This window comes from Danio rerio, chromosome 4 (genome assembly GCF_052040795.2).
Source record: "Danio rerio strain M-AB ecotype USA chromosome 4, GRCz13ab, whole genome shotgun sequence".
In the NCBI taxonomy this organism is placed as follows: Eukaryota; Metazoa; Chordata; class Actinopteri; order Cypriniformes; family Danionidae; genus Danio; species Danio rerio.
This window is the reverse complement of record NC_141024.2, coordinates 73,785,001-73,800,000: the sequence shown is the minus strand read 5'-3', so window position 1 is coordinate 73,800,000 and position 15,000 is coordinate 73,785,001. Positions and strand designations below refer to the sequence as shown.

The window sequence follows — 15,000 nt, the reverse complement described above, 5'->3', positions numbered from 1 at the left end:
TTTATTCAAAATGATTCATAAACAGGAGATCTGCCACCAATGGTGCTAAATGTCAATAACTATAATATTCATATTCAAATCAGTTCACAAGTCACACTGAATGATTCAGTCTTGACTTTGATATCTGACTGCATCTGAATCAACAACTCACTAATTCAAATGATTCGCTCAGAGCGAGTCTTCATTTAAAGACTCACTGAATTTACAAAATGATTCAAAAGCGTAAGTTCCCACAACTGATGGTGCTACATGTAAATTACTGTTATATTCTGTTATATATTAATTCATGTTCATATAGTAGAGTAGGTGGTCTATTTTTTGTACTATTGATTCGTGAACAAGCTGAATCTTGTCAAATAATCCATCAAATCGGTTCACAAGTCACACTGAACGATTCAGTTTTGAATTTGATATCTGGTTGCATGTGAATCAACAACTCACTGATTCAAATGATTCATTGAGAGCGGGTCTTCATTAAACGACTCACTGAATTTACAAAATGATTCAAAATTTGTCAAAACAGTTGATCCCTTAAGTGTAAATGTCTGTGACTGATGATGCTAAATGTAAATTACTATAATATTCATATAGTGTAGTAGGTGGTATTTTACTTATACTATTGATTCATAAACAAACTGAAATTTGTCAAATAATGTATGAAATTGGTTCAAAAGTCACACTAAGCGATTCAACTTTGAATTTGATATCTGATTCAACAACTCACTGATTCAAATGATTCAGAGCGAGTCTTCATTAAACGACTCACTGAATTTACAAAATGATTCAAAACAGCAGATCTACTAAGCTTAAGTGCCCACAACTGATGGTTTTAAGTGTAAATTACTATAATATTCATATTTATAATCATATTTGTATAGTAGATTAGAAGATCCTTTTGCTTTTACACTATTGATTCATGAACGAGCTGAATCTTGTCAAATAATCCATCAAATCAGCTCACAAACTACACTGAACGATTCGATCTCGAATTTGATTTCTGACTGCATCTGAATCAACAACTCACTGATTCATATGATTCGTTCAGAGCGAGTCTTCATTAAACGACTCGCAGGATTTAAAATGTATTCAAAATGATTCATAAACAGGAGATCCTCAGAGCGTAGGTATCTGCCACCAATGGTGCTAAATGTCAATAAATATCATATTCATATTCAAATCAGTCCACAAGTCACACTCAATGATTCAGTCTTGACTTTGATATCTGACTGCATCTGAATCAACAACTCACTAATTTAAATGATTCGCACAGAGCGAGTCTTCATTTAAAGACTCACTGAATTTACAAAATGATTCAAAATGAGTCAAAACAGTTGATCCCTTAAGTGTAAGTGCCTGTGACTGATGGTGCTAAATGTAAATTACTATCTTATTCATAGTCACACTCATATAGTACAGTAGGTGGTCTATTTTTATATACGATTGATTCGTGAGCAAGCTGAATCTTGACAAATAATTATGAAATTGGTTCAAAAGTCTGGACGAATCAACTTTAAATTTGATATCTGACTGCATCTGAATCAACAGCTCACTTATTCAAATGATTCATTCAGAGAGAGTCTTCATTAAACGACTCACTGAATTTACAAAATGATTCAAAATGAGTCAAAACAGTAGATCCTCTATGAGTTAGATCCCACAACTGATGGTGCTAAATGAAAAATACTATTTTATTCATATAGTACAGTAGGTGGTCTATTTTTTATACTATTGATTCGTGAACAAGCTGAATCTTGTCAAATAATCTATTGAATCGTTCACAAGATATACTGAACTATCTGATTGAATCTGAGTCAACAACTCAGACAACTGACTCAAATGATTTGAACAAGCTGAATCTTGTCTATAATCCTTCAAATCAGTTTATAAGTCACACTGAACGATTCAATTTTGAATCGTTGAATCGTTTGAACTCACTTAATTTGCAAAATGATACTAAATGACTGATTCATAAACAAACTGAATCTTGCCAAATAATCCATCAAATCAGTTCATAAGTCACACTGAACGATTCAGTATTGAATTTGATATCTGATTCCATCTGAATCAACAACTCACTGATTCAAATGATTCATTCTGAGCGAGTCTTCATTAAACGACTCACTGAATTTACAAAATGATTCAAAATGAGTCAAAACAGCAGATCCTCTATGAGTAAGATCCCACAACTGATGGTGCTAAATGAAAAATACTATTATATTCATACTCATATAGTACATTAGGTGGTCTATTTTTATACTATTGATTCGTGCACAAGCTGAATCTTGTCAAATAATCTATTGAATCATTCACAAGTTACACTGAACAATCTGATTGAATCTGAGTCAACAACTCAGACAACTGACTCAAATGATTCGAACAAGCTGAATCTTGTCTATAATCCATCAAATCAGTTCATAAGTCACACTGAACGATTCAATTTTGAACTTGATATCTGACTGAATCTGAATCAACAACTCTCTGATTCAGATGAGCCGTACATTTTGATTTCGTTCCTATTCCAAGAAGAACCACAGCAATCCCCGCCCTGCAGCTCCTGCTATCACCCACTGGCACCTCAGTCTGGCAATTTGAAATCCCTGAACGCTGACCTTACACATTTCAGAGGCGAGAGCATGACATTGTCAAGACCCCAGCTGCAGGACCAGAAAATGGGCATGCTTCTGTCAGAGGTGGACTGACCGTGATGCATTTAAGGTCTTCGGGTTGAGGCTCTGCTGCACAAGCAGTTCACTAAAGAAGAATCATTACTCATCCATTCTATTCGGCTTACTCCCTGATTTGTCAGGGATCGGCACAGTGGAATGAACCGCCAACTATTCCAGAAGCGGATCGTTCGTCCTCATTTGTAAGTCGCTTCGGATAACAGCGTCTGCTAAATGAATAAATGTAAACGGGATGGCTAAAAGCCGAGGGAGACCTTGAGTGACGTGTGATTGGTTGGTAAAAGAGGTTGTATAAGGTCTGCTCAGGGGGTGGATGACTTCCCATGGTTGATAATCGCCCCCACCTACGGCCGAATTAGATTTGCTCGGATGAAACATGCTGCTCAAGTACACACGCGTTTCAGTAGTCATTATCACCTCGCTGTGCTGCTGAATTGACGGTAATGCTGCCTTTCATTGCACTTGACTATTATAAGCTGACTCAGATGAGTTTCGCTTCATGAACACCTGTGACCACGTCTGCCTCTTATTACCGGTGTGCCGTGCATGCGCTTTACGGTATTAGACTTTAGTTTCCACCCTGTGTGAATGTAAAACATGGTGTGTTTTCTTTTAAGTACCGCGGCAAGTTGTTCTGGATGAAAACTCTAAGAGGCTTGTTCACTTTCAGCTCTCGAGAGGAAAGTGGGACGTATAAAGACCTCTTCAGGAAGTAGTTAGAGACCTCGGAATCTGAGGTAATTAAGGACAGAACCAATCCACTCTCCGAGATCCTCTTGTCCCTCTTGACATTGCATGTGCACTTCGGAAACTTTCTTTGTGGAACTAGATTCATTTAATTCATGTTCTTGCTTTTCTCTGCTGAAAAATCCAGCTTAAACCAGCCTAGGCTGGTTGGCTGGTTTAAGCTGGTTGACCAGCCTGGTTTTAGAGGGGTTTATGCCATTTCCAGGCTGGTTTCCAACCATTTCCAGCCTGGTCTTAGCTGGTCAGGCTGGAAAATGACCAGCTAAAACCAGCTTGACCAGCCTGGTTTAAGCTGGATATAGCTGGTTTTGGCTGGACTCCCAGCTTGGCTAGGCTGGTCAAACTGGCTTTAGCTGGTCATCTCCCAGCCTGACCAACTAAGACCAGGCTGGAAATGGCTGGAAACCAGCCTGGAAGAGGCCAAAACCCCTCTAAAACCAGCCTGGTCGACCAGCTAAAACCAGCCAACCAGCCTAGGCTGCTTTAAGCTGGATTTTTCAACAGGGTTGTTTCTGTTGTTTTCACTTTTTGATGTGCAGTTTCTTTTCACCAGTGCACATGGAACTTCCCGATTGTGTTGGAAATATTCTCTACAAAGGGGTAAAAGTATTAACTAATAAGTCTTATCCCAGCAAACATGCCAGTGTGGGGCCCACTGTGGGTAGGGGTGGGTTTACCGTGGGACAGTGTGGTTCTTTGCATGGAAGTTGCTCTAACAAGGAGGCTAAAAGACCATGGCCTCTAGCGTCTGTCGCTAGAGCACCTTTTGAGGTCAGAGGAGAGAGGTTTACCTGCATAGTACTTCACAAGCTGGCTTCCATTACACTCACCCACTAAACCTTACTCCAATCCCGGACGAGCCCCCATGTGTACCACCAGTCCTACTGCACCCCATGCTGAACAGGGATTGAATGGGTGATTCTTTGCATGGGAGTCGGTTGCTCTAACATGAAGGCTAAACACCATGGCCTCTAGCGTCTGTCGCTAGAGCACCTTTAGAGGTCAGAGGAGAGAGGTTTACCTGCACAACATTTCACTAGCCGGCCTTTGTTACACTAATGCCTTTAAACCTCACTCCCATCCCCGACGAGCCCCCACATGTAATCCACCGGTTCTACTGCACCCCGCCCGCACTAAGCTGGGATTATACCGGCAATTCTTTATATGGGAGTCAGTTATTTTAACAAGCAGGCTAAAAACCATAGCCTCTAGCATCTGTCGCTAGAGCACCTTTAAAGGTCAGAGGAGGGAGGTTTACCTGCAAAGCACTTCACAAGCTGACCTCTGTTACACTTCCCCTCTTAGACCTTACTCCCATCGCAGACGAGCCCCCACATAAGTCGCTAGAGCACCTTTAGAGGTCAGAGTAGTGACGTTCACCTGCATAGCACATCACTAGCTGGCTTCTGTTACACTCACTACCCTAAACCTCACTCCCATCCCGGACGAGCCCCCTCGTGTAACCCACCAGTCTTACTGCACCCAGCCCGCACTGAGCTGGGATTATACCCGGCGATTCTTTGTATGGGAATAGGTTACTTTAACAAGTAGGCTAAAGACCATGACCTCTAGTATCTGTCGCTAGAGCACCTTTAAAGGTCAGAGGAGTGAGGTTTACCTGCATAGCACTTCACTAGCTGACCTCTGTTACACTTACCCTCTTAGACCTTACTCCCATCCCAGACGAACCCCCACATCATTCGCTAAAGAACCTTTAGAGGTCAGAGGAGTGAGGTTTACCTGCATAGTTTTTCGCTAGCTGGCCTCCATTACACTCACCCGCTAAACCTCACTACCATCCCGGACGAGCCCCCTCGTGTAACCCACCGGTCCTACGGAACCCAACCCGGTCTGAGCTGGGATCGGACCGGTTATTTTTTGCATGGAAGTCGGTTGCTCTAACAAGGAGGCTGAAGACCATGACCTCTAGTGACCTTTTGAGGTCAGAGGAGTGAGGTTTACCTGCATATCACTTCCCTAGCTGTCCACCGTTACACTACTTTTTTCTTACAAGTTGACTTTAAATCCAACTCCGGAGGTCTGCTTTCCTGCTCTCATGTAGATAATTATTAATAATAATAATTATTATTTACAAGAATTCTTTATAACCAACTTTGCAGCATATGTAACGCTCCATTCACACGGGGCGTCAGCGTCAACGCTTCGCATTCACTTTGAATGGGTGACGTCAGGCGTTGCCGAATTGCATAGCGGATCTGTCAGCGCCATTCAGAGGCGTTGCTCGCTGCAGAAGTTGGGACTTTCTCAACTTTTCAAGCGCCGACGGAAGCGTCAGCCAATCAGATCGCTGTATGCAAATACACCAGCTCAGACAGTAGCCGACTGCTGACTAATTTCATTGGCTGGCACTGATATGACGATCGCGTCAGCCCCAACTTCAGACACGGCCTCTGTCAAGCACTGATGCTGAAGCCCCTTGTAAATCGGGCGTAAGAGGCGTCTTACACCTATGTCCCACACAGTAAAAAAGTGATTTGTTTACTTTGCTTGAAAAAGTGTGTAACCTCCTTGGTTTTAAAATGATAAGTTAACTTAACTTATTTCATAATTCTGCAAATAATTCCCTGACTTGATCATTTTAAGGGAACAGTTTTTAAAGGTAAGTCAACTTAACAGCTCCAAGTTCCATTGGGTAAGTCCAAGTCACACAAATGATTCCAATGTGCCTCAAATCCCTGTAAACGTGTGCACTACTTAGGTTCCCTGATTCTCTTTTGCGCTTGAGTACTTTCCATAATTGAATGAAGCCAATGTACCGAGACGGCATTTGTGTTTCTTTGAGCTACTTGCATGCGTGAACACGTGCAAGACCTTTTTCTCACCTCCTCCGCAGTCCTTTTCCTCCTCTTCGATGCTGCTTTTGATAGTATCATACTCCTCGTCGATGTTCTGGTTGCCACGGATTTGGCTGAGCACACGCCGGGCCTTCTGGGTCAAGCCTTTCTGAATGAGCCAACGGGGGCTTTCTGGTAGGAAGAGGAACCCTAGGAACTGCAGCAGCGCTGGGATCACCGACAGACCCAACATGTACCTGCACAGATGAGAAAACAAACGTTAATCGGATATTTTGGAGTTCTATTTGGCTCAGTTTATTTTGAGACTGTGAACAGAAAACAATCGTAATGGTACAGGATATAGGATGGTATCTCTATGTAGGTGGCCTCTTTTTTTAGATTAAACATAATCCGAAGAGTTAAAGGATCGTTCAGCCAAAAATGAAAATCCAGTCATTCATTTTAAAGAAGAGTTAAGAAGAGAATAAAGTCATTATTGAATTATTTTCTCTTTAGACGTTTACAGTGGTGTTCACAGCTGTTCCTTCAAACGTTTTAAAAGAACAAAACAATCACAATGGTAGGCGTTTACTGCAATCTGCCACATCTATTCAAACATTGAGTTCTGATGAGGGGATCAAAACAGGACAGAAACAGCCTACTTTTTTTCTAAACTAGGATGGGTTTTTTAAGTACAAGTGATGATAAATTAATTTAGTGGACCTCAGAGAATATAAAAAATACGTTATCATTAAGCACAACATGATTATTATACATTTTTGGCAAAGTTAATATTCACATCACACAGTTTTTGTGGTTTACAAAATAGTTTTATAGTTGGCTGGTCAAAACTGACCTCAAGGACAATTGTACCTAAATGTGTACAGGTCTGCGTCGAGTGATCGGCTTGACCCATGGTGCCTGCCTGGCGCATAGTCATGCATTTATATTTCTGTGCGCTGTTTGTGTTGCTCCGCAGTAGCACTTCTGAAACACTAGCTGGCAGTAGATTTTAATATTCTGCTGTGTCGAGTTTCTTTACTGGTGTTTCGTTTTTTCTGAACTCTACCTTAATGTACAAGAAGCTCAAACTCATGTAACCACGCCGGTCCTACGCCACCCAACCCGCTCCGAACAGGTATCGAACCGGCGACCTTCCGCATGGGAGTCGGGTGCTCTACCAAGGAGGCTAAAGACCATGGCCTCTAGTGTCTGTCGACAATCCTCCAATCGCCCCTGGAACTGAGAACGATGTGCAGTGGGGTACATAATGGTTGCATATTGTGTGTAAAACAAATGCTACGGGGCAATACCTTTCACCACTTAACGCTAACCGTGTGGACGGCTTTTCCAAAACAACTGATTTGCTCGGTAGCTTGCCTCGAATGGCACCACACTTGGGAGACCTAGAGGAGTGGACCAGGGTTTGAGTCCAGCGAAGGACAACTCCAGAAACCAGGTAAAACGAAACGCAAAACAAAGAGCAGTGTGATGATGCTGTAAAAACACACGGCCGCGTTGGCTTTTCTCTTCTAGTTTGCTTTTGAAAACCAACGCAATCTCGCAGCAATTCGTAACTTTTTTATTTAGTGGCTAATTCGTATGAATTCGTTGGATCTAATTCGTACATTTTACTTCGATTTGCTCATTACCCAATGACGGTTGGGGTTAGGGGTGGTTTTTAAAATCGTGCATTTTCATATGAATGAACTCGTACGAATTAGCCAATAAATTGACAAAAAAAACGTAAAATACTTACGTTTCCTCGTGAGATCACGCTGTTGAAAACACTATCGGTTGGGTTTAATGTATAGGGTGTGTGGGTCTGTCGATATCAAATTGATATATTATGCACAACAACAAGCTGACTGGCGTCTCTCACGGACATGCGGCAGAATGACGTTTGGATTGGCAGAAATGCCCACAGCGCCCTCTAGTGGATTTACAAGAAATGGCATGTTTGAGAAAGCGTGCCCCCAGTAACGTTTTTAAGATTGTCGCCCTCCAGTGAATCTGTAAAAACAAAAACTCAAAGTCCAGGGTACATATTTCTCTGAGATGTAGCCCTGGCCACATATTCCCAATGAGCCTGGGTATTGTTTCACATTCGACCCCCAACCCCCGACTCATACTCATACCTCCAGCCTTCGTGCTTCATGTAGCTGAAGGCTCCATCAATAACGCTGGCTGTGAACTGTCCCGCTGTGATGAACAGAGTGTTGATGGTGACCAGGCGTCCTCTCAGATGCGGCGGCGATGTTTCAGCAATGTACACCGGGACGGTCATCGAGGCAATGCCTGCACAGATGGACATCCAGCAGTCAAAGATGAGCTCTTTTACTAGCATCTGTCAACAAACCACGACACCAAAAACAAGACTAATCTGCTGGCGATTGTTTTCAATGTGTTTTTATAATGGTATGAAACAAAGTCTTGCCCTGACCTAGTTTTAATGCTCAATTTCTGTTTTCGAATTTTCGAATATTGAATTCAATGTCCCGAATTTCTTCATCTTGAACACTTGAAACTATACTTGTACATACTGGATACCAGCAGTCTAGGATTTAAAAAATAAATCAGTGGTTACAGCTTTCTTCAAAAGGTCTGCTTTGGTGTTCAACAGAAGAAACCTATGAAGATTTAAGCAAACAAACATATTCGAGTGAACTACTCCTTTAAGGCCGATTCAATTTGTACCTACAGCTGCTGATGAATTATTAAAATGCATACATCATTCCCTAACTAGACGAGCACGTTTAATCAGCAAAAAAAACAAGCTCCGACAGACGCCAAACAAACAAAGTGTCTGGCCGTCTGTCGTTAATTGGCCATTATAAGCATATGCTTTCTAAAATAAACATCGCCGCTACAAAGTTTGCATTATCCACATGGGTGTTTGTAGAGCAAAAGACCTTGTTTGCCTTCTGAAAACCTTAAAAATCGCATTGGATTATGATCTTGACCTTATTACAGTTTCATATCCACCACCAGGGGTGTATATTATTTTTGAATCAATATTTAAATCAATGAGCGTCATCAATTATTTCTTGAAGCATTTTTAAATATTGCCTACATATATACACACACACACACACACACACACACACATACAGATATATATATATATATATATATATATATATATATATATATATACACATATATATATATCCATGTATTTATATATATATATGTATATATATATATATATATATATATATATATATATATATATATATATATATATATATATATATAATACAGATTTCTAAAATCATTAAATGATTGGAATAACTGTGTATATTTTTTATTTATTTATTAGCGTATTCATTGTTTTATTTATGCAGGAATTTTTGTATTTATCTATTTATTTGATTATTTATTTGCTCATGTATTGTTTTATTTATGCAGGAATTTGTGTACTTATCTATTCATTTTATCATTTATTCATTCATTTGCATGTTTATTTATTGTTTTATTTATGCAGGAATTTGTGTATTTATCTATTCATTTATTTATTTTTTTGAACATTTATTTATTTATTGTTTTATGCAGGAATTTGTGTATTTATTTATTTATTTGCGCATTTATTGTTTTATTTATGCAGACATTTTTGTATTTATCTATGTATTTATTTATTCATTTATTTATACATTTAATTATTTATTTATTTGCATATTTATTTATTTATTGTTTATTTATGCAGAAATTTTTGTTTTTATCTATTCATTTATTTATCTATTCATTTATTTGTGTATTTGATAATTTATTGTTTTTGTATTTCTGCACGAGTTTGTGTATCTATTTATTTATTTACTTACTTGCATATTTATTTATTTATTTATTATTTTTACAGGTTTCATCCTCCATAACCCAACACTGCACATTTTTTCTGCATGATTGCTGAAACTAAAGGCAAACACATCCACCAGACATTTTAAAAACACTGTAAATGAATGATTCATGAATAAAATCTGTAACCTGACAAAATAAGCTGCATAAATAAAGCACTAAAATAACCTGTAAAATAAAGCACAGTGGCCATTGAGCACGTTGTGTGGTTCAACCATAGATTTTATTGCCTGACATCAATATGGCCGTCGATAAATCATGTATCCCTAATATAAATATCAACAACATCCAGCATTTTAGTTGGTTTAATTATTAAGCTCCATTCATTTTCATTCACTATAATTTTTGTTCCTTAATATAATAATATTAATAATAATAATAATAAATAATAATTAAATATTAATAATAGTAATAATATTATAAAAAAACAATAATACTATTGATAATGATAATAATATGAATAATCATAACAATAATAATATTGATAATATAAAATAATATTATTAATAATACCAATAACAATAATAATAATAACAACAATAATAGTAATAATAATAATAATATTGATAATAATAATACCAATAATAATAATAATAATAACAAAAATAATATTACAAATAATAATAATAGTAGTAATAATATAATAATAATTATAATAATAATAATAGTAATAATAATGATAATAAAAATTATAATACAATAATAATAATAATAACAATAATAATATTTATAATAATAATACAATAATAATAATCATATTGAAAATACCAATAATAATAATAACAATAATAACAACAACAATAATAATAATAAAATAATAATAATAACAATAATAATAATATAATAATAATAATAATAATATTTATAATAATAATAAAAATAATAATAATAAAATACCAATAATAATAATACAATAATAATATAATATTGAAAATACAATAATAATAATACCAATAATAATATTGATAATAATAATAAAAATAATATGAAAAATATTAATAATAAAATAATAATAACAACAACAACAATAATAATAATAAAATAATAATAATAACAACAACAATAATAATAATACTGATTTCTAAAAACATGAAGTCATTAAATGATTGAAATAACTCCTGTTAGCGTCTAATAAGATGAAAGTTACTACAAATACGATTGTATTTTTCCAAGCAAGTGATAACCCTGCTTCCCTCTGACTCTAACCCCGGCCTGCGCCACATAATAAATCCTCAAACCCCGAAAGCTTCATTACACCGACGCTGTGTCTCAGATCTACAAAGGAGCTCACCTGGGAGGGCTTTGTCACAGGCGGCGCTCGGGAATATGTGACATGCATAGTGAAAAACGTCTGACACTGGGGCTCAGACCACTCGTTCCTGCCAGTTACATCACAGACATGTCAAATTATGCAAATCTAGGACCAGCAGCTGATTTCTGGGAGCACACGGAGACCGTCAGGCGCGGCTTTCAGCTGATTGGGATGCAGTGTGATCAGTGTTCGCATCGTCTTTACAAGGGAGAGCAAACAAAAAAAGTCTGTGCCCGCGTTTATCTGACAAGGTCTACGACAAAACCCTTCGCTGTAAAGTCTATTAATAGCAGCGGCTCATGCCGCTCTCGTTGCCCGGCAGACAAACGCACCTGTTGCCATGGGAACGCCTGGCTGCTTGCCTCGCAAGGAGGTTAATCAATACAGGGAGACGGCAGCTGCTATTGGCATTTCATTTAGCATCTGAAAGAGACTGACTTCACATGAGTGCAGGATGCGTTTGCTTCTCACGCACGAGTGTTCAGTGATGCAGTGCAGCCAGGTACAAGTGTGAAGAGAAATATTACGCCACATGCAAGGATTGTTCAAAATCATGGCTCAAATCTGTCTGGATGTGGTTAAATTTGCGTTCCACAAAAACATCTAAAGATCTGCGTATCCGGTGACTCACGGTTGTCTGTTCCAGTCTGAATAGGCGAGGATCTTAACCAGCAGGCTTGAAAAACATTCCTACCCCTGCTGAAAAATCCAGCTTAAACCAGCCTAGGCTGGTTGGCTGGTTTTAGCTGGTCGACCAGGCTGGTTTTAGAGGGGTTTTGGCCATTTAAGCTAAATCCAGCTAAAAGCAGCTTGACCAGCCTGGTTTAAGCTGGACATAGCTGGTTTTGGCTGGGCTCCCAGCCTGGCTAGGCTGGTCAAGCTGGTTTTAGCCTGTCATCTCCCAGCCTGACCAGCTATGACCAGGCTGGAAATGGCTGAAAACCAGCCTGGAAGTGGCCAAAACCCCTCTAAAACCAGCCTGGTCGACCAGCTAAAACCAGCCAACCAGCCTAGGCTGGTTTAAGCTGGATTTTTCAGCAGGGACGTCTTTTGTTTTTGTAAAAATAGAGCTAATCCCATATATACGCTTCCTTATAGTGGCTTGGCGGTGTTCTGAAATCCTATTTAAAGCAGTCGTTGACCTAGAAAATACCAATTTACTCACTGTTAACTCACTTTCCAAAACTTAGTACAGGTGTAAAATTCGTCCTGCAAGTAAAACCCTTTCGACCTGCCACTCAACCTGTCACTGCTACAGTAAGTGTACCTGTCCCAGGACGTGTCTCTGTTAAGCATGCCTGCCACCAGACTTGTCACCTTTATATTCACCTGCCACACAACCTCTCGACGCGTGCGTTGTGATAGATGCCTCACAGACCGAGTGACACAGGACAAACGCTGCGTTATACACTAAAAGAGTGCAATAAAATGGCAAATGCTGTAGGTTTACACTGTTTGTTTGCTCATGTGGATCAGCTTGTCACAGTATGTGCCTATTATTAATTAATATATAGATCTCTTACTGTTTACGCTGCAACTGAGCAAACAGGCAGTGTAGTTCACCCATACTATTGGCCAGCTTACCTTATATTTCAATTCACTCAATGAAGTGTGTACCAAAGAACTAACTGTAATAAATTACATACTTCATGCTTTGTTTATTCTCCACAAATAAACAGGTAGCACATCATAATAATAATATAGATTCACTTGCACGCATATCCACATTAATAATCTGTGAAAAATTATACTGTAGATTAGAGTGCTCGCATATCTACACCATTATTACCGTAGTAAGTTAGCTCAAGGTTATTCTTCCCGCGCCTTTACCGCCGTTATAATGTTGCGAGTTACGATTTAGATTTCAATGCTCGCGTACCTTCTGGAACATTATATAGCAGACTAGCTTTGAACGGGGCTTCAAATGAATCGACTCTTTTGATCTGAACAAACGAATCGTTGGGAGAGAGAGGGGGAGCTCCCAGGCAGCGTGTTTCAGAGCAGAGAGAGGTGCCAAGAGAGGTCCCAGGAGAGTTTGAACAGAGAGCGATCCCAAGAGAGTTTGAACAGAGAGAGTTTAGCTTAGTCTTCAACTTTTCGGGTTCGGATCCATCCTCCATGGAAAGTTGACCAATTAGAAACTAACTTCCTTGAATAGTAATTTACGGCTCTTTGTCTGAGGCAGAAGAATTTGCATAGGTAAATTTTATGCAAATGGGGACAGAAACGTTAAAGTCTCTTAAAACATTAATATGTTGCACTCATATTAAAATAAAATGTCAACGATCGATTTGTACAGCGAGTAAGCTTTTCAAAAAGTCCAAACTTGAACAGTATAAGAGGATGTTTAGCTTAGGTACCATTAAAAATTATATGCAGGAGTATTAAAACCAAAAATATTAATACAAGAGAAAGGGAAACTTTGCAAAACATATGATTAAACATAAAGAGAGTAAATTTTATATGAAAACAGTGTTAAACAAGCAATTTAAATAGTACTTTGTAAGTCATTCCTGTGCTTAGTGCCGCATGGCACATTCCTTTGGGTCGTAAATACCTTGGAATCAGGTTTCGAGTCTTCTCTAAGCAAAGTTGGCTGGTTGTGGAATAAAATGCAAAATATTTATGTGTCTGGACGGCCATATTCGTTACATAACTATGCACCGAGATACCTTGAGGCGGGTAGAAAGAATTAGTAATGGATGATTAGTGGTGAATATTGATCTGCTGTGGGCAACGGTGGACACAAAAACACAATGGAGACACAAATTAGAGAACGGCCTACTCTATCTTACTTTTTGAGGTCACTGCCACTCATGTTAATGGTACTCATGTGTGGGAATGATGAATTGCATCCCAAGAGATAAACATAAACTAGATAAAATCTGCAGGACATCAAAAGAATAACGCTATATGTCACGGGACACTTGGCAGTTCAAGTAATGAAGTAGGAGAAGTAGGAGATGCTTGTTTAATTATCCCACAGGGAACTCCAACAGCCAAGCGAAGAACATGACAATTCAAATCCAGACAATGAAAACAGATAGGTGGCGGGAAACAGAACAAAAGGAAAACTGTGCATGTGACAGATCCCCCCCCCCCCCTTCCCCTCTGGCAAGTTATTAGGGAAACAATTGGGAAGAGAAGGTGGGGGCAGAGGACCAGGGAAGATATGATGGAGGGAGGAGCCAAAAAGATGATGCAGACCTAGGCCAGACCAAAGCCAGAATGATGACCCATTTTGGAGTCGAGTACAAGAGAAGTCATAAAGGACTGCAGGGGGCTGACAGACACAGATGGGGGTATTAGGGGGAACCTAAAGTGGCGGTAGTGGGGATTGGCTGGAACTGGCTGAGGTAGAAAAGAGGCTGGGCAGGTTAATTTAGGGCAAAGGAAAGGACCTGCTGGATGGGACCAGTGAGGGGACAGTAATGTCACTTCTGGACTGGACTATTGGGGGCACAGTAATGTGACTGCTGGATGGGAACAGGAGGGCACAGGAGAGGGACTGATGGGAGGGAGAAGCCAAGAAGATTATGCCGACCTAGGATATGGCCCATTTTGGAGTCGAGTACAAGAGGAGTCATGAAGGAGGAGTGTCAGTTGACTG

General features: G+C 39.1%; 2 protein-coding genes across 10 annotated transcripts in view; one reads left to right on the top strand and one right to left on the bottom strand.

Moving 5' to 3' along the window:
• slco1d1 (solute carrier organic anion transporter family, member 1D1) overlaps window positions 1–15,000 on the top strand; it is a 790,174-nt gene that overhangs the window by 598,957 nt on the left and 176,217 nt on the right. The window lies entirely within an intron of this gene.
• The window catches only part of slc2a13a (solute carrier family 2 member 13a), a 173,170-nt gene that overhangs the window by 122,258 nt on the left and 35,912 nt on the right, over window positions 1–15,000 (bottom strand). For all 9 annotated transcript variants that reach the window (XR_015481695.1, XR_015481693.1, XR_015481694.1 and 6 more), the window contains exons 2-3: window positions 8,365–8,524; window positions 6,275–6,483 (exon numbers count right to left, since the gene is read on the bottom strand). Coding sequence is in view for 3 of the 9 variants with exons in the window: in NM_001442741.1 (NP_001429670.1) it covers window positions 6,275–6,483; window positions 8,365–8,524 (369 nt within the window). In the remaining 6 variants the exon portion in view is untranslated. The remainder of the gene's footprint in view (window positions 1–6,274; window positions 6,484–8,364; window positions 8,525–15,000) is intronic.